At 39.0% G+C, this 21,013-nt stretch overlaps 1 protein-coding gene across 4 annotated transcripts in view; it reads left to right on the top strand.

Moving 5' to 3' along the window:
* rgs19 (regulator of G protein signaling 19) overlaps window positions 1-19,837 on the top strand; it is a 94,428-nt gene extending 74,591 nt beyond the window's left edge. For all 4 annotated transcript variants that reach the window (XM_068000457.1, XM_068000458.1, XM_068000456.1 and 1 more), the window contains 2 exons: window positions 4,670-4,904; window positions 18,438-19,837. In XM_068000457.1, coding sequence (XP_067856558.1) covers window positions 4,670-4,904; window positions 18,438-18,626 — 424 coding nt within the window. In that variant the 3' untranslated portion in view covers window positions 18,627-19,837. The remainder of the gene's footprint in view (window positions 1-4,669; window positions 4,905-18,437) is intronic.
* The last annotated feature ends 1,176 nt before the right edge of the window (window positions 19,838-21,013 follow it).

The following is a 21,013-nucleotide window of genomic DNA, read 5'->3' as shown; positions in this document are numbered from 1 at the left end:
ACATCAGTGACTTATTCAGCAGGATGTTTGACACTGGGGATCAGCCTTACATCTCTTTTCTGCCTCCAATGCTTGAATGCCATTCTTGTGTCTCGGTGACCAGATCGACCAGTATACATACAGTATACAGGGCCAGAAATTGCTCCCTAAATAACAATGGATCTCAACAGCGTTCTCCGTTGTTACTGCCGAATTGAAGGAGCAAGTTCCAGCGTTTGCACATGCGCAGTGAAACGCGGAAATCCAGAACTTGCTCCTGATGGTTTGCAGGCAATAGGACAACTTTGGATTAAAGGGCCATTGCATGCTGCAATCAGAGAAATCATTGAAAAAGCGCCAACTTGCTTATCTGTTCAGCTGGAAAGTAACTAATTACGCCACCAAACAGGTACACTTAAAAATACCAGGTCTAAACTAAGTTTTAACAGTGCGGTAAGTTTTAATGACTGCCAAACAACTAAAAATTAACTTGTAAATTGTGGAGTCTCATAGTACTCCTTATTTTAAGAGTTTTTGGTCATTAAAATTTTGTTTTAAATTAAAAAATTTTTTTTTACTTTTCCCTTTAATTCCCTAAATTTAATTCAATTATTTCTTGGCTTTTTACTAGAAAAATTAAAATTTTTTATTTACAATTACATAGAGTATTAACTTTAAATAAGTAAAGTCTGCTTGCCTGCTAGAGCAATGCAACTTGAATCCGTGGGCCTGAATTCTCTACTTGACAGATTTTGTGGGCGTGTCTTTTCCTCAGACTTTTCCAGCTGCGCAGCAAGGCACGCTGCTCGGAGGCTGGGTTGATTTTGAACTTTAAAAAAAAATTGTGCACTTTCAAGCAATTCAGTACGACAGAAGTCACCTTCTTTCCCCCCTCACTGGGAAATGATGCATAGTAGGTAGGCATCTGACGAGAGAGAAGGAAATTCCTTTAATTTTTTTTTACAAAATCTAAAATAAATAGGTATACTTGTGGTATAAATAGAAAAGTCAATGCTGAATTATAAGATACAGAAGTTATTCCACTCTTAAGGAAGGTCTTGATAACTCACTTGTGAATTCATCATAGAACACAACATGGAATGGAAGAAGAAAAAGATATTCAGCCCATCAATTCCACTCCTTTCACAGACAGTGCAGCATCAGTTGTATCACGATGAACACCCAGTCTATATAACCATAGAATAGATTCTGTAATCTACAGTTCCCAAGTATGCTCTATATAATACATACATTAAGTAAATGTACCTACATATATTTGAAAATAACATCAAAACCATTTTAAAAAAATATGTAATATCAGAAAGCGCAGTGAAAAAACGTTGAAGCCTAGAAATTATTGTTGGCGATATTAACAGACTCCCTAATGTAATCATGTGACATTCCTTTGGTTCTCTATTTTAACACAGGCATTAGTTCATTATTTAAAAATGAGTTAATGCCTCTGTTAAAATAGTGGGTAAAGGAATATCATACAAACACAGGGCATGGTTTTAACCGAAGAACAGGTGATTTGGGGGCGGGGGTGCAGTAAAAATTTTTAAAGTTGGGAACGGGAATGAGTCCCGGCTCCAACACGCTGAAAAATGAGTTTCACCCAGACGCATCTGGGTTCGTGCGTGCTTCAGAAACCCAGAAGTCCCACCGGCAATCAAAAGCGGCGGGATGACATTTAAAGGGGGAATTAAGATCGTTGAAGTACTTAAATCAATTAAATTTGTGGGGATTGAGGGAAATGAACGATTTTAACTCTGCCTGAACGTGTCTCCCGTGGCCTCTGAAACACACCATGGAAACATAGGCGAGTTGCAGCCGGCAACCATTTGAACATTTAAACCAATGATTGACAAATGGGGATAAAAGGTGACAGGGGAAGCAGTTCTCTCAGACAAACATTTGACTGGGAGTTCTTAGTGTTTAGACTCAGATTTCTTTGATCACACTCAGAATTCTTCTGTGCAGACATATTTGCCTGCATTTTAGGCCCCCTCAAACTGACACCATCAGGATGGGGGGTGGGGTGGGGTGAGGTGGGGGGGGGGTGCGCAATGGATGCATTCAGCACTACATCTGAGGAGAAGGCACATCACATTCTGCGCCAGGCACGGCCTGCAGTTCTGGGAGTTGCAGCTTCACAAGACAGAGGTGTGCCACAGGGACCTGCAGAGGCAGTAGTCCCAGCACTGTTCCCATTCATTGCTTTGTTTCTGCTGACAGGATCAGCTGTCGTTGGAATAGTTGATCTATCAGCTAATCTGTCAGTTCAGAACTCCTCTATGCACCCATTCATGACTCAGCTGCTGGACCACAAATACAAGAGAGCTGACCTAAAATACTCAACTGACATTAACCACAGCCCTCTGGAAGTGAGCATGGAAAGCAGCACGTACTCCCCTCCAACACTGGTGAGATCAGTGCTACAGAATTGCCAGCTTAAAATCAATAACATGCTCTCATACTGGTGTGTAGAATTAGTGATAGTTCCTCACTAGCACAAGAGCCCAACAGGCTTCATTTCGATTTTAATGTCAGCAGCTCCACTGAGATCAGCACTGCGGATGCTGCTGAAAGGATTGCTGGAGGTGAGTACATACTGTCTTTAGAGCTCACATCTATAGCTGGGAGGTTGTGGTTGGCATAAGGGAAAGATTGTTGGGCAGCTGTATTGGAGCTATGGCAGATCCAATGGCTGGAGTCATGGGCCAAGTGTTTGGAGGAGCTGCGAGCTTCAGATCAGCTGATAGCTGTTCGGCATCATCTGATTTTTCTGGCAGGAGCAGAACAATGAGTGACAAAAAAGTGTTGGCAATCCCAATTTCTACTAGTCTCCCATTAGCTGTGAAAATCCTTTCTGAAAATTGAGAATCCAAAAAATGAGAGTGCACATGATTTAAGTTCTGCTGTATCTTGTGACAACAAAACATTTTAATATTGGTATAAAATGTTGGAAAATATCCAAAATGTGACAAGCTACTGCCAGCAAAAACATATTCCAGGCTCAACTCTCAGTAAAGTTAATTTCATTAAAACAAGGATGTTCTGTGCATTGTATAAAATAGCAGAAGGGCACAAATGGATCACTAAGAGTGCTTTCATACTACAATTGAAATTGTTTCACATTGTACCACTCTGTAGTTATAGTGCAAATACAACCTGAATCAGGGCTCAATTCGATCCTAGAATGAAAGAAAACGAAACTCCTTGGAGGAGATAGACACACTCTGCTTACCTTCAGTATCAGTTTGGGCTTCGATACCCAATTCACGTCATAACATGCAGTCAGCTTTTCATTGGATTCGCCAGCACATTAATAATCCATCCCTGGCCATCCATTATTCCACATTAAAAAGTGATATAGCCAAACATCAGTTCAACAGTCATCACTTTGATTACCATTAATTGCATACATCACATAAACACATGAATCATATTAAGATTAATACATTCTTAGGTTATTGGCCTTTTACTTTGCTGTTCTTCATAGTTTTGTGAATATGTAATCACTGGAACATTGTTAACTGACCTTTACATTCTTTGCCCATGAGTCACTGTGCCTGGTTGGTTTGTGTTAGAACCGCCCGAATATAATTCTGTGGTAAGAACAAACCTTGAAACATTCAAGAAATGTGTAAATAATTATAAAACTTATAGCTGCTTAGAATAAAATAAAAGAACACATTTTTTTATGTTCTAAAATATAATTCTTGCCTAATTTTTTGGAAAGCATAAATGCACAATGAATATGAAGGTAAGAATTTCTCTGGTAACTGCGTGTAGTGACATCAAACACATTTGTGAGCTTGTTCTCTTAGAACATATTACCAATGGAAGTTTCATAAATGTTATTACGATGTTGTTATACAAAGTGACCAGATGAATTCTCATTCTAAAGAGCGGCATAATTCTTACGTAATGGACCGGAATTTCCTGGATCACACTTATGCAGAAATTATGCTGAAATTTATGTCAGTTTCTGCACCGATCATGCCAACAGAAACTTACGCCCAAATCTCCTATGGAGCTCATTTGCCTATGCCGGAACGTAAAAGCCAAGACCGACAACACTTAGTATAGTGCAAGTCTCAGTAAGAAACATTAAAACGATGCAAAGTAATTCGCTATCAACTCCAGAAATCTCAATTATGCCAATATCAGGTGACTTAGAGCTATGCTGCACCTAGATTTTTGGGTGTAAGTCTACACCAGTACATTATTCACGTAAATCCAGGAAACTTGCTGGTCTTGTGCGTGGGGTTGGAGCTATATAAATAGGCTGCAGCATTTTGATGGATGTACCTCGAAAATGGCACAAACGATCAAGGAAATTCATGCATAGTAATATTCCGGTGTAAAACTAACAAAGAGCAGTTATACACAAATTTCCTCAAAACAAAACAGCGCAACGCCATACTTACGCTAAATCTTTCCAGGAAATTCCAGGCCATCGTATATTTTATATTACAGCATAATGCATTAAGTCAGAAGTAGCAAAAACATGTTAGTTCTTAATAACTGGTAACAAATTACCAGCTTAGATGTGGATCTCTGCTGTTCTGGGTTAATTAGATCATGATGTTAATAAAATCTGATGCCAGTCCAATAAGACAGTTTTTAAATACAATCTTTGTCGTGTTTGGACTCACATTGTTTTCACTAATTATGCTATACACAGTGCGAAGCCAACAGCAGAAGAAGTGCACTCATGGGCTCAATCCTTTGACAAGCTAATGAAAACTCCTGCAGGCAGAAATGTCTTCAGAGAATTTTTACGAACTGAATACAGTGAAGAAAATATGCTGTTTTGGCTATCATGTGAGGATCTCAAAAATGAAGCAAACAAAAGTGTTATTGAGGACAAAGCACGAATGATATATGAAGACTATATTTCAATACTTTCTCCTAAAGAGGTAAATTTTATTTATCTTTAAATTCTATTTTGGTACGTCATTAGTGTAGTGGTGTCAAATGAGCCAGTAGAGTATCTTGGATTGAAACTCTCCAGGACACTGGAACATCAAAATAATAATAGTAGACTGGCAGAGGATGAATAATAAATTATGAGTGCTTCTAATTATTTTTTGTCAAATTAACCTAGAAATTACTGTTGCTGTTATTAGCAGATGAATGTGCTAACCACTCACATGAGATTCCACTGTATGCTATTTCAGGAAAGACATGAAACAATTTAAAATAAATAAATTATTGCCTGTGCTAAAATAACAGACAAAGGAACGTCACATGAATGCACTAATGGTTTGTCTGCTGATATGGCAAAGATCATTTCTAGGCTTATCTTCCTATTCCCTCTTTATTTTTTATTTTCTTTCCTCTTCTTTGCCTTTTTTGCTAACTTATTTTCTTTCAAGTTTATTTTTCTATTTTTGGGCCTCTTCCACTCCTAATCCTAGCAGACTTGGGTGTTAGTTTTACCTTAGATAGCTGCAGGTGGAAAATTGAGTAATAATGTTCAATGCTAATGCTTCTGTTTCTTTGTGTGGCTATTTTCACAATGGGTACTGGGTATTCCAATCAGACAATAATGGGTTTGCACTGCTGGTTTGACAATTACTCTTGGTTGGAATACCTAGTATAAATTCTGCAAAGGTAAGTGGACATTTTATTGAGTTTCAGTTTTAAAAAATTTGAAAAACTGCAGTAGTAGAACACCTACTCTAATGGACTTTTTGATAATAAAGTTTAAATTTTGCTTCAGCATGTGCAGGTAATAACCTTTTCACCTGTTTGATATAATTAGTAGGTGGCATGGCTGGACAGTTGATGATGTCATCATGCAGCCCCTTTGGGCATACCGTATCTCTGGTTTCCTTGTGATTGTTTTGGTAAAATGTGGACAATACAAGACATAATTAACTTCTGATTTTAGTGCTAGTGTTTGCCCTTATACAAAATATACTTGGGGCCAGAATTCTAGGTGGTCTGCCTGCCTCCTGCCATAACTCTGACGGGAGACTGGCAGAACTGTCCCCCCCGCCACCAAAAAAACCCAGTTGGGCCAGGTCTTTGCCGTTTTCAGAATTTCCCACTTGCCTTGTAAGGGGCAGAACCTTCTCCTGTCCCCTTACATGGCAAATGTCATCAGGAGTGGAGTCAGGGGCAGGGAGTTACATTTGAACACATGAAAATGATGGGCAGGAAAAGACTGTCTGGTCCAGTAAACCTGCTCCACACCCATGATGCCTGGAGCAGCATGACTAGACCCTTCCTATGTATGTAATCTCCTGGAAGAGGCAAACCCAGGGCCAATAAGGGGGGAAAAAAATCTGGAAAATTTCTCTCCATCCTCCTCAGGCAATCGAAACCAGTCCAGGAGACCATGAATCCCCTCCTTTCTCCCTCTACCCCTCCCTTCCCATCTCCCTCTCTTTCCCTTTTTCTTGCTTCCCTTTCCCTGCTCCCCTTTTCTCTTTCTGTTCTCACTCTTATCTTCCCCTCCCCCCTTCCCTCTTGCCTGCTTTGGTCCAATTATCATCCTGTCCTCTAACCCTGCTTGAGCTGAATACTGCACTTGGTCTTGACTCCCCATGTGCAAACACATGGGAAATTGATTAGTGGATCAATAAATATTACAAATTACTAGCTTAAGAATTACATAATGATCACCCTAAATAAACTCAGTTACCAAGAACATTGAAAGAAATAAATATCTCCATTTTGATGCAGTTCAAATAATTCCCCAATGTTTATTGGTAACCTACCTTCAGGGTTGAGTGAGATTGGAGAGGCTGGCTGCACTCTGGGTTGGGTAGGGCCAGGTAAGTAGATGATTACCGAACTCAGGTCAGGTTGGGAGGTGAGTCAGTTGCTGATTTCAGGGTCAGGCCAAGTGGGGAGCTGGAATCTACACTCAGGGTGAGGTCGGGAACTAACTATGGCACTCAACATTGGATGGAGAGTTGGTTACTACGTTCAAGATGAGGTCAGCGAGCTGACTATTGCACTTGGGGCCAGGATGTGTGGAGAACTGGCTGCTGTTCTTGGGATCAAGTCAGGGAGGGAGTTGGCTACTGTACTCAGGGTTAAGTTAGGGTGGGAACAGAGCTGGAGTACAGAGAGGGGGGCCTCAGCGGGATGAAGAACATGGAGCTGTAGCAAACCAGGAAGAAAACTGAGCAGAGCACTTGAGGTGTGCTTAAGGGAGAGCAGAGTCTGGGAGAGATTAGAGATTGAGCAGTGTGGGTATAATCCCAAGTTAGAATGGTGTGTGACTTAGAGGGGTACTTCGAGGTGATGGTGTTCTCATGCACCTGCTGCCCTTGTCCTTCTAGGTGGTGGAGGTCACGAGTTTGGGATGTGCTTCCATGTAGGCAAAAATAGCTTGTGAGTTTTGGAATTTCCCCCTGCCCCAGTCATCCAGCATTGCTTAGGGCATAAATGTGGGAAATACATTGTATGATATTTTCCCCCCATTTACATTGGATTATAATATGCCCACCCACAACTGGGCAAGCGTCTTCTAATTACTAGAATGGTGACAGGGATGAGGAACTTCGGTTATGTGGAGAGATTGGAGAAGCTGGGATTGTTCTCTTTAGAACAGAGAAGGTTAAGGAGGATTTGATAGAAGTGTTCAAAATCATGAACGGTTTTGACAGAATAATTAAGGAGAAACTGTTTCCAGTGGCAAAAGGGTCAGTAACCAGAGGACACAGATTTAAGGTGATCAGCAAAAGAGCCAGGGAGGATATGAGGAAACTTTTTTTTTAACGCAGCGAGTTGTAATGATCTGGAATGCACTGTCCGAAAGAGTGGTGGAAGCAGATTCAATGGTAACTTTCAAAAGGGACTTGGTTAAATACTTGAAGGGAAAAAAAATTACAGGGCAATGGGGAAAGAGCAGGGGAATGTGACTAATTGGATAGCTCTTTCAAAATGCCTGCACAGATGGCATCCTCCTGTGCTGTACCTACTATGATCATCCCAGCCCGAAATGTACCGGATTTTCCAAAGGGGCCAGAAAGGGGGCGGATTCCTGCCAGATCCGGGTTCCAACCTAAATTCCGCCCTACTTCCCAATGAACATTGTGGCAGAAAACTACCCTACTCTGGAATTTTGGAGCCTATATAATTTTCTTGAGCTGATATACATGGGATGCAAAATAACTATTTTATCATCAACACATTTTCTATCTACGTCATGATGTAATTTTGGTAATCTAGTCCCCGAGCCAACGCGATTTGTGTTCAAGCATTTCTGCATTTATCAGTCATGCACAAAATTTAAATGAATTGCAATTAACATGATAAAATTGAATTAACCATATGCAGCTACAAATAAACTGCCTTGAAGTCTACAAAATGCAATCCAAGTTTGTTAGAGGCACCTAAAGTTTCTGGTGCTTGAGTTGATGGAGCACATGACTTAATATAGTACAAATGATATATAACAATATAACTCATGTATAAAATTCTTTGTAGCAAAGTTATTTCCACGTACAAACTTTTTTCCTGTTATTCACACAGGGAAAAGAAACCTTAAAAATTGGCTAAGGTGAAATATCAGGGCAGATTTTGCTGCAGCGGGGCATCTAACGTCATGTGCCGTTAGTTAGACTTGCCCTGGCACCCTTCAGCTCAAAATACTTTTGCCCACTAAGTTGCTGAAAGTGCGAGCTGATAAAGGTGCAGCAAGGGAAACAGAGCATCTGGGACCTGAGTGAACAGGGCAACCAACAGGGTATCTCCTTAACCAATCAGATTGAAGGCTTGAGAAATAAACAGCGGAAGGACTGAGAAGGAAGTGTAAATTAGAGTGGCTGAATTCAATGTCAAATCAGATATGGAAAGAAAGATTGGATTAAGAAAGAAAAAAGACAGCCAGAAAGTAAAAAAAACGTTTTTAATTTTAAATTTGACATTTTTTAAAATCTCTAACAATTATTATCTCGTTAAAAGGGTATTTATGCTTGTAATGACAAGACTTAACTTTCTGTGGCGAGTTTAGTTCGTATCTACCGCGCAGGTACAGCAACTTCACAGCATTCAATCCATGTCAATGGTGAGGCAGACAGCAAAATGCCGTTTTTGTGAAGCAAACGGAAGAGCGTCGCAACTCGGACTGCAGCTTTTTGATATTGCCATTTAACTGCGCATCTGCTCCTCGCCTGAAGTTGCTTTACCATTTACGCATAAATAACGGCAAGTGCCATTAGCCTCACTGTTACTTTGACAGCAAAATCTGGTCCATCATCTATGGAAAAGCAACTGACATGACCTGGGGCGCTTTCATGCCTGATCTAATAAACTTTGTCCGCTCTTAGAAACTTAGTTTGCATTTCCACTATAACTGTACGGGTCAATGGTTTTGCCAAGGAATTCTCTGGATTCTCACAATTTCTTAGCATTGATGTGAAGTGAAACCACTTTGCACTGACAGTACAGTTGGGGTGTAAATGGAGCCTTAGAGACACATTTAAGGTATTTTCAAAGTGTCAATAATTGGAGCATATATTTTATTTGCATTAGCCGGTGCTTGTAGCAACTGCTAACTTCTTCTAGAGCACAGACACTGGCAAGAGACAGCAGATGCAACAGCACCAAGAAGGTGAATTAGTGGCAGCACTGACTCTGATTGAGAGAAAAAAAAAAGAACTTGCATTTATAAAACACTAATATAAATTTAACTAAAATGTAAATGAAGTGTCTGTCTACCTTGAAATAGTAAGAAATGGTTTACTAAGTCTGTGGCACTGGCTATCAAAGTCCAAAAATTGGATCAAAAATTGCTGTCTAAGGATATTATTTGGCCAGTTTTTTAAAAAAAAAATCAGCACAGTGGTTTATTTTTTCAAGTTGAAAGTTTTAACTGGTAGTACACTGGCCATTTTCATTCAGAAGACAAGAGACAACATACACACGAATGTCCCTCAATAAACCTATTACAAAAAAAACTTGAATAATTTACTGATCTTTACTGAAAAGATTGAGATAAGAGTTTCATTTAAAAAAAAGGAACAAGTGAAGGGGCATGAGCTGGAATATAAGCATAAATTTTACAATTTTGTGCTTCCAATTCAGAGCTTGCACAATTGTAGTGCACATCAGGAATTCAGGCTAGGAAAATCACATGGACTGCAAATCAGGTGCACTGATCTCTATGCTTGAATTCCTCATATGCACTCCAGTTACACAGTTCTGCACCAGGAACACTAACTCAGAAAATTTATCCCATATTTACAGAAGCATGCACATGGATGATTGAGGTGAAGTGGGCACGTTTTGCACAAATTAGGAAATGTTGAATTAAATAAAAACATTTCAAATTCACTCTTTTAAAACAGATCTAAGTAGCAGGTTTACTATCACACTATGGTCATTATAAAACTCTCAAACTCTCAGCAATAACAGGGCACAATTAAGACCAGGAGAGAACTTCTGATCAGTGCAGATTACATATGAACACTTAACGCATTCATATTCCATTCCTACATGTACTATTTTTATTATTGTATTAAGTATTTGTACATGAATTTCGCCAATCGCAAGTTGTCCCCTTGATCAAAAAAAGGAAAAAAATAAATTAAAACATTCAAAAAAGGGCTGTTACCCTGCCTCACACCACAGCCTTTTTTTAAGTCTTTTTTTTTAAAAAAGTGCAGAAAGTAGAGAACCCCAGTAACAGCAGACATTGTTAACTGTGGCCTTTATTACGACCACAGCTGTCACCGCAACAGCCAAACCACCTGCAAAGGCTAAAAATAAATACACTTGCTTGTATCTTAAGATTTCAGTTCTTAAAATTTAACTGCTTCAAATTGTTACATTTTCACACTCTTTATAGTCCACAAAATAAAGTATTTGTAAAGTTCTAAGTACCTTTTTAGATTTAAGTTTGTAAAGTTCCACTTAGCTCAATGCCTTTTCATTTTATATTCCACAGAACCATCTGCACATGGTTTTGATGGTCAGCAAACCCCTAGGGAATATGGGTTGCCAGCTGTTGACTTGCCAACTAAGTCAGCTGTTGTCATGAGTTATAATTTGTGGAGTCCCCAATCCTTGGGTCATTGTGTTAAATGCACATTGCTTAGCTAGCTAGACTCTATAGTTCCTTCCTCTGAATTTCTTAACTACCACCATGCTCCCATAACACTTCATTTCATGCCCCACGTGCATAGTGGTGATACTTCTGGAGCTTCACATTTTAGAGGAACATCCAGGGTGTGGAACCCTGTACCACACATAGTACTTTTGTATTTTTTTTTTACCTCAGGAGTAAATGCATATCATGAAATCATGACACATTCTATTTCTAATACCGTAACGGCAATTAGAGTTAAGAAAATGGTACACTCTAAATCAAGTACAATACAGGGATAATATAGGTCCACTCTTTGGAGTTTCTTTTACCACCATCATCACAGTAACTATCCTGGAGATGGAGAAAACATGTGAATTCTGAAGCTTTCAAGCAGGTAAAAAGGTCTAGGGTATCTATACAAGAAGGGATTAAAATAGTGGGACAAGAAGGAAGCATATTGGAGGAATTCATAAAGTTAGCCAGGAGATTAGGGACCAGACCATGCAGGTCAATAAAATGCTAAATAAATGTGTGAGAGCCTCCTTAAGCCAAAGCATTCTCCAATTCCTTCAGTAGGCCTATTATACCTTCTTTATCATCTGAACCTACAGATACAGGGGAATCCTAAAGATAAAAAGGAACCAATTATTCACATACCTCTAAAATGTGCACAAAGTCAGCAGTATATACACTGCATCCTCCAAAAACACTTCTGCAGGGCGCTTGAACCATTTTTAGGTTCAGGCCTTATAATACAATCGGTGCACTCAATAACTGATTGGGGTGGGGGGAGGGGCTTGAAACCCAGCGGCTTCATGAGCAAGCTGAGCCAGAAGTCAACATTAAAAAGGTGGTGGTGGGGGGGGGGGTGGGTAAGAGGGGGCAAAGGTGCAGCAGGAGGGGGTCAACCCAATGGCTGGTAGCGGGCTGCAGTTTTTTTTTAAAAATGGAGCCAGGAGGAACATTCCTGCTCCTCCTGACTCCACAAAAATTCCCCCAAAAATGTTCCAGGACATTTTTGGAGCAGCCTCCAGCGGTCCCTTTAACGGCCGCTGATTAGGCCGTTCACCGCCTGCCACAAATGGTGTGTGGCGCACATTCTGCCCATTTGTAATTTGAAATTGCCAATGGAGTCCTACAAGTGGCATAGGACCCCAATTTGCATATGCAAGCAGCCTGTGGGGGGAGGGAGTGCTGAGTGCCTATTGGCCCACCTGAAAGTCACATCAGGCAACTCTTGAGCTGCTGTTTCCCTATTATTTTCAATTGCCGGACACTTTGTAAATTGGGCGGGTGGCAGTTGAAAATTGTCCCCATATTCTCTTGGTCTGAAAGGAGCCAGCTACTCATCCAAATGGAACGCAAGGAATATTTCCTTCCCTTTATGACTCAGGACATTCATTAAAAAATTATGACTTTATTTTGTTATGGTAACTAAAATAGTTATATTTGAATCTTAAAATATCATTCAATATTCTTGGTTTCTTTTTTCAAATAAGAATTTGATATCAGAAATTCATCACCATTAGGGGTTTTTTTTGTTGTGAATTTTTTTTCAAACTTTACAGATAAACATCCCATTCTGTGCCAAATATCTTTTTTGATTTGTGTAAGACTTATGTAAGTCCCCTCAGCAGCTATTTATCAATGAGAATCCTGCTATTTTAAAGTGTCCATTTACATTTCATAGGATCATAGAATGGTTACACCACAGAAGGAGGCCTTCAGCCCATCGAGTCCATGCCAGCTCTCTGCAAGAGTAATCCAGCAAGTCCCACTCCCCAGCCCTATCCCCGTAGCCCTGCAATTTTTCCCCCCTTCAAGTACTTAAACAATTCCTTTTTGAAGACCCCCTTAGGCAGTGCATTCCAGATCATAACCACTCGCTGTGTAAAAAAGTTTTTCCTCATGTTGCCTTTGGTTCTTTACCAATCACCTTAAATCTATGTTCTCTGATTCTTAACCCTTCTGCCAACGGGAACAGTTTCTCTTTCTCTACCCTGTCTAGACCCTTCATAATTTTGAACACCTCTATCAAATCTCCTCTCAACCTTTTCTGCTCTAAGGAGAACAATCCCAGCTTCTCCAGTCTACCCACGTAACTGAAGTCCCTCATCCCTGGAATCATTCTTGTAAATCTCTTCTGCACCCTCTCTAAGGCCTTCACATCCTTCCTAAAGAATGGTGCCCAGAATTGGACAATACTCCAGTTGTGACCAAACCAGTGTTCATCATAACCTTCTTGCTTTTGTACCTTATGCCTCTTTTTATAAAGCCCAGGATCCTGTATGGTTTCTTAACCACTATCTCAACCTGCCCTGCCACCTTCAATGATTTGTGCACATATACCCCTAGATCTCTGTTCCTGCACTCCTTTTGGAATTGTACCCTTTAGTTTATATTGCATCTCCTTGTTCTTACTACCAAAATGTATCACTTCACACTTTTAAGAACATAAGAAATAGGAGCAGGAGTAGGCCAATCGGCCCCTCGAGCCTGCTCCGCCATTCAATAAGATCATGGCTGATCTGATCCTAACCTCAAATCTAAATGCATGTCCAATTTCCTGCCCGCGCCCCGTAACCCCTAATTCCCTTTACTTCTAGGAAACTGTCTATTTCTGTTTTAAATTTATTTAATGATGTAGCTTCCACAGCTTCCTGGGACAGCAAATTCCACAGACCTACTACCCTCTGAGTGAAGAAGTTTCTCCTCATCTCCTCATTTTCTGCGTTAAATTTCATCTGCCTTGTGTCCGCCTATTCCACCAGCCTGTCTATGTCCTCCTGAAGTCTATCACTATCCTTCCAGGTTTTGTGTCATCTGCAAATTTTGAAATTGTACCCTGTACACCCAATTTCATGTTAACAATCTTTTACACAGTCATATAGCACTTGCATATTAAATCAAAATTTCCACAAATGGTGGTTGTCCAACCAATGAATCTAATGGGATGGCTATAAAATCTGAAATTCTTCCCCAAAATCTTGAGTGTCAGTCCATAAAATGATCCATTTTGGTGTTGGCAATGAGATGTAGAAACAGCAGCCTTTTTATGGTTTTCTAATAAAGTCACATGGGTGAAAAGTATCTTTGCCAGTCACATTCTCTCATTGCAAAGGAAAAGAGAGTGCATAACCAGTGTCAAAGAACTGCTGCTGGAGGAGAATCATCAATCTTGAAAACGTTAAGTTGCATGAGGAAGAGTTCAGCTACTCAGATGAACAGCTGTGCTCATCAAGATTCACAATTCTTGACTCCATCATACATCTTACTTGTCAAGCACCAGCCCAGAGACACCCTTTCTGGAGAAAGTATATAGTCAATCAGTAGAGTTTTCACTGATGGAAATTAGTTAATTTACCAATTTCAACATGAACTTACATTTATATATAGCCTTTAACATAGAAAAAACCCCAAAAACCTAAATAAAATCAACAGTAAATTATTTTACATTTTGCACATTTTCAAGTGTTTAAGACAATGATGATCAACAGTGTGGCACGTGGCCAACCATAGTTCAAATTGATGTCCACTGTGAACACCAATAACTTAGTAGAAATGGTAATATCTATAAATTAGTCTTGTATATAAACCCTAGAAATACATATCTAACCTTGTATTGAAATTATTTTGAAACAAGTTTTCCAGCACCCTTTAGATTCCAATACAAACCTCATGTGGGGTGAGAATTCCTTTTCACTATTCTCATATTTCATCTATGTTCTAAACTGCATTCTTAATTTGCTATCACTATTATTCAAATTAGAGCGCATTCTTAATCATTCTACCTGAATTGTTAGCTCCAGATAATTGGGCTCTAATTTGAAATGATTAATTTGTACTTTTTTCTTGACTCTAATGAGCATTTCTGTGGGAAGTTCTTTAAGGAACATAGATCTCTCCACCTCCTATCTTTCCTTTTTTGAATATTTTTATACAATGCCCTTAGTTTCATATGATGTAATGAAGTGAATCTGATTGATGATTCATGAACATCACATGAACATAATCTTTTTACACTGTAGTCACAAATATTGTATTATAAAATTACAAAAACATAAGCATTTTCACAAGAAACTCCTTATCTGAAGAGTGAACATTATCTGCCAGTAAAGGCTTATTTTTCTCCCTTACCTTTCTTTCCCATGAAGGCAATGATTCCTTGATGGGGTACAGTTCTGGAGCCTCTGGTCTTTCTTCATTTGTAGATGTTCTTAGTTTATAAAAATAATCAGCGAGTACAGGCAAGTTATTCAACTGCAGGGTATCACAGCCAAATTCTTTGGTGTATTCAACGAAGGGTTGATTTTGAAGTTACTACATCTACTGAGTGGGAAACAGGCTGAATTAGTCTGCCACCCACCCAATGGAAGCAGTCGGAGGCCCGAACTATTTTCATGGTCAGGCCTCATTTTAGTTCCAACAGTGAGCTGCTAACTATTTGGAGCTGCTTTCAGTTCAGAGGGCATGGGAAATCCAGCAGCTTCCTTCATACAGTCCAAGTAAAGAGGGATAGAAGCAAGCCTGGGGGAGAGCCCTGGAGGGGGTCGGGGGTCAGGTGTCAGGAGGGTCAATTTTTGTGGAGCCAGGAGGAGCAGTAATGCTCCTGGCCCAACAAAAATTGTTTAAAATTCTCTTTTTTAAAAAAAAGTGTGACATCATGGTACCCCAATTTGCATGGGCTAATGAGGCTTTCTCCTGGTTCCGACAAGCATCTGGGCTGCCCATTTCAATGCTCCCACCAAAATGGCAGCGACCTGGACATCAGTGGGAATGAAGTGGGAAGTGCTGTGTTGCTATTTTCATGGTACTACTGCTTCGTTCCTGCTTGGGAGGGGGGTGAAGATTGTCCCATTCAGTGTCCACACATACACATTTCCAGCAGAGATCACTGGGTGGTGATAAACAGCAGGAACCCTGGTCAGGAATGCTGAAACCATTGTTGAGCCCCTAATACCACCTCAGCTGAGATCTGATCAGTCAAGTTAAGTTAGCAAAAGCCAAGGATCATGGTACCATCCTAATTTCCGTGCCTCATTTACTCATTGCTTTATCCAGCGGGAATGCTTAACTGGTATTATTTGATTGATTAAACTAAAAGTAGCTCAAAAATCTCTTTAGAAGTATGGCTTTGGAAGTTTTCAGAAATTAATGATTGAGCACAATGGAATATTCAAACCAGGGAGAAATTTTACCCATTTAAATTATTGTTTTGGTATTTTGGAGAAAGTGCTGCTCTATTTATTGCAAGTCAGTAAAATGCAGCCTCTTGACCCCATGTTCTCCTTCCCCTAGCACTTGAAGGCATTTAGTGGTTTGTTTTCTGGCATTTTTATTTCAATAAAAGTAAAACAATGAAGGGAGCTTTCTGAAAGATATGCAAAAATGTGAGCAGTATTGATGTCAGCAAAATACTCATCTCCAATCATTGTAATACCCCTCTACTGAATAGTCATAATACAGTACAAGACCACATTCTAATATGAAACTATTTGTTGATTTTGTCTGATTACTGTTCATATTATTTGTTTTGCTGATATTGCTATTGATTGCATCTATTTCACTCAAGATGTCACACAGCTATAGAAATAAATTCTCAATTGGGTATTAATATGTTAATGTTGTCAATTGAGTGTCTATTAATAGGCGGATAGCAGCAACATAAATATAGGTTAATGTTGTCCTAAGTCCACATGAACCAAATCAAGGGCAGATTTGTGGCAGTGATGGGGTTAAAACGATGCAGGGGAGGGGAGCTGTTGATTTACCCCCACGAAGGATATTGGAGACAAAGAAAACTTTCATTTTTGCAAAACAGTAAATATAATTGCCAATAAATCCAGTAATACCAGCCATAATCCTGTTTATCTGCCATATGCTATCCTTTGTGCCACAAAGACACAAATATCAAAATATAGAACACTGTAATAAAACAAACATAATTATATGCTTTGATATTATGTAAAAGATGTAACTTAATTTTTTGAGTTAATGTTCAACACAAGCAACTGTTCCCAACATGCTAATTTTGTAACAGTATGTAGCATCTGGTAAGGAACTGTCAATTACCAAAGTCTGGTGAAAATTCACTGAAGCATTTTTAAATTAATAGTGTTATGAATCCGCATTTACATACAAAAGAATGATAGCACACTTTTTTTTGGAAGGGAAAGCCCAATTAAAGAAAGTAATTTGATTAAAATTGAAATGTTTCCTCCTGTCATTTTTTTCTCCTTCCTTAATTTTTCCATTACCCAACCTTTCCTGAAGGTGGTAACTGAAGCTGGGGTAAGGCTTCATCTCATATATATATATATATGGAAATTCTAATCAGCTAAATCACTGACATGATATGCTAGTACTCATGGATGAACAGTGACCAAATAATTTTCCTTCATCCTCAATTCAATCACAAGAGGATCAAAGAAATGTCTTTGGCTTAATGGTGCACCAGAGAACACATTACCTGCTAGATCTGTGTTTGTGGCACTGGTCTCATATTGGCACTTAGATCCTGTATATGTCCAGTCTCTGTATCCATCTGTCTCATGTCTCTGTGTAATGTTAATATGTGCATAAATTTATCATGTTTGTATGTCAGTATAAAAACCTGTATTTCCCAATTTACATTATTTTATCACCAGCAGTATTACTGATGTTAAAATCCAGGTTAAAGAATAGTAACAACGCTCTTACAATACAGTACTGATTTTCTGGCAGCAAACAGTGCAGATTTGCTTTGCACAATTTTTTAAAAAGTGCACTATTGTTCTCTACTGTCAGAAAATCATTACTGCAGTTAACTGATCTAATTCAATCATTGACATCCGATAAAATGGTTCTATTCCATTACTAACCCAGCAATTTACTGAGTATTACAAAACAGAACTACCACCAGCTATGAAAGATGGTTAAGGTGGTCACTAGTAATTTGTTGTTCTGCAGAAGAAAACAACAAGTCAAACAAAAATGAGTAGATAACTGATTAAATTCTGAAATATAGGTAACTGAGGTGATTAAAGGACTATTACATTGTAGGATTTCAAATAGAACTATCCACTCCCAAAGTGTAGGCCTTTTACAGTTGATGGCATAGTAGTATAATGGCTATGGTACTAGACTAATAACCCACCATGGCAAATTGTGGAGGTTGCGGCATAGAAGACTGACCTAATTTACAAATAAGTCTCCTCCATCAGACTTGCAGAAGATAATATATGAAAGTGATTCACAGAGGACGAGTTTGGGGGAAAGGTGAAAATGTCTTTAAATCATGCGGAATTGCAGTTAATGTGGGTAATGAAAATACTGTATTGAAGAAACTGTATTATTGTATGGAAGAAATTAAATTGACTGTATATCAGGTTAATTTACAGATATACTTTTCTTTTATATCCAGGTTAGCCTTGATTCACGGGTTCGTGAAGTCATCAACAAAAAGATGGCTGAACCGACAACTCATACATTTGAGGATGCACAGCTTCAGATTTATACCTTAATGCACAGAGACTCCTATCCAAGGTTCCTGAACTCTTCTGTATACAAGTCATTGCTTCAGAGGTCATCCAGCACATCTTCAGAATCCTAGATATTTAACTATACATTACAGAAAAAAGTTCAATTTTTATACACACGCATCAAATTGTCTACTGAAGGTACAGGGTCATCATCAAGAGAAAAAATTAAACTCAGGTTTATTTTACTACTGATTTCCTGTTGCCTAATAAAATGCAAGAAGCACTAAGGACTGGGTTAACCTTCAGCTTCAGATTAACCTGTGCAAGACTCTAGTGATGGCTTAAATAATATTGATTTTACAGTCTATGTTTTTGCAAGCATTAGTAAATAAACTTAGTGCAAAGGGACACTGTTTTGCATAAACCTTACATGAGTCAGGTACCAACCATTCAAACACAAGACCTGAAAACACATTGTACCATTACAATAATTTCAGAACATATTTGTATGAGCTCATTTACATGAAAACAGAACTGTTTCTGATGAAAGGGATGTTATTTTATCTTTATATTAGAACGTAACCAGTCATATTGCTTCAAAGAAGGCACAAAAGAGAATAGTGTTTAAAAACGTAAAGTGTGCAGTCCTGGACTTAATGAGCCTTTTAAAAACACCAATGTCGCTGCTATGGTTCCACCAGTTGCTAGTTGTCAAAAAATCACCCTTTCCCGAATTCATATGGTCAAGAGCACTGTACTAGGTATTTTACATCTCATTTTGTGTCTATAAACATACTAATGTAAATTCTGAATTAAGTGGTGGTGACAGAACAACAGTGAACCTCCAATATTTCTAAGCCAATAGATTATTTGAATGTTGTAGAAAATGCTTTCATGAGATGACAGCCAGATAAGTGTGAATTCTTGTTGAAAAGGAACTAAGATGTCCTTGTGGGTTACATTACAAATTTGCTCTAGAGTTAGATTGGCAAAGACAAATTAAATTCCACCCCTTCATTTTTCTTAAATATTGACAGTTTAATGCCCTGCACATCCTAATTAGACTGCATTAGTAACTTGTATGAGGAAACTACTGATACAAATGTCAGCTGTCTGTTACAGCTGCTAATGATGGTTTATATTTGTGGAATTATCTTCTTGAGCACAGGTAACCAATAAAGGGCTTTAAAAATACCACGGCTTACCTACAAGATGAAAAATAACTCCACAAATATATGGAAATCAAAGAATATGTCCTCACTATAATTTTTGAAATTCATTGAAAATGTTTTACAAGCACAGTTCACAGAATTTGTTAAGATTTAAATAAATAATATTGCTACTCTGATTAATCTTCTTGTCTTTTACTTAAGTTTGCAAATATCTGTTAAAGGGGAACTTGTTTTTAAAAAACATCCTGAATCACTCATAAAACAATACTCTGCCAATTGTTCGAATTCACATGGTACTGTCTTGTAAAAAAATGTTTAAAACATTAGGGGTGTTTGTAACTCATCCCACCTGGTGAGAATGGGGTGGCAGCAGAATTAAAATTGCAACGGGAGAATTAGTGCCCCATTCCTGCTTGATTCCTACTTTGCCATTTTAACCAGTTCTTTTAAGTGTAAGAGGTGCTTGCTGGAAAGCAGGCAGGAGCCTCATGAAGACATGCAAATTGGGGTCCTTTTATGTCATTAGGACCCTGATGCAATTTTAACGTGCAAAAATAGAAGTCCCTCCGAAAGTGAACCCGCTGAATAAAATTTAACAAAATTGGTTTTGAAAGGGTCATTAAAAGATGTATTTAAAGGGTTACTCACCTATAAGCACTCAGGTCATAGGTATCTGTTTGTCATTGAGTCTTTTTGGATTTCCACAGGAGTTTGCCATGGAGATTGCTTTTTTTCTACATTTTTTCTGCTTCCACCCCCTTAATAAGCACACGGTTTATGATGGGTGTCATTCTTGGAACTTTAATCTGGTTGTATGAAGAGGAACAGCCACAGTAGGTTGTGCAAACATAAGGAGCAGCAGTTGGGCCTGTTAGGAGTCAACACGTGATGGGGGGCTGCTCGAAAAAGGCCATACCCAACCCATAGGTGGACAGTCCTAGAGTTTCCTTGATTTGTCTGAGGAGCAACGCATGAGGAGGTTGCGCTTCACCAGACAGGCTGTTGCAGACCTCGGTAGCCTCCAGCAACACAACCTACTGCCTGCTGAGCCAGATGGCTATGCTTTGCCTGTGGTGGTGAAAGTCATCACTGCCCTTAACTTCTTTGCCTCAGGCTCTTAGAGGACATTTCTTGCATCTCAGTTTGCAGTTCATAAGTGTATCAAGCATGCCACCAATGTCCTCTTTGCCAGAACCAACAACTACATTACTTTTCAAATGGACAGCAGCCAGAATGAAAGGAAGCTGGGATATGTTGTGGTAGCTGGCTTTCCTCTTGTGTACATATGCAGCGATAAGGGCACCAGAAAACCAGCCAGGAGCATTTGTTAGCAAAAAAGAGACTGT

Source organism: Heptranchias perlo, chromosome 19 (genome assembly GCF_035084215.1).
Source record: "Heptranchias perlo isolate sHepPer1 chromosome 19, sHepPer1.hap1, whole genome shotgun sequence".
NCBI classification, from domain to species: Eukaryota; Metazoa; Chordata; class Chondrichthyes; order Hexanchiformes; family Hexanchidae; genus Heptranchias; species Heptranchias perlo.
The sequence above is the reverse complement of the archived record's forward strand: the minus strand, read 5'-3'. Positions and strand labels throughout refer to the sequence as shown.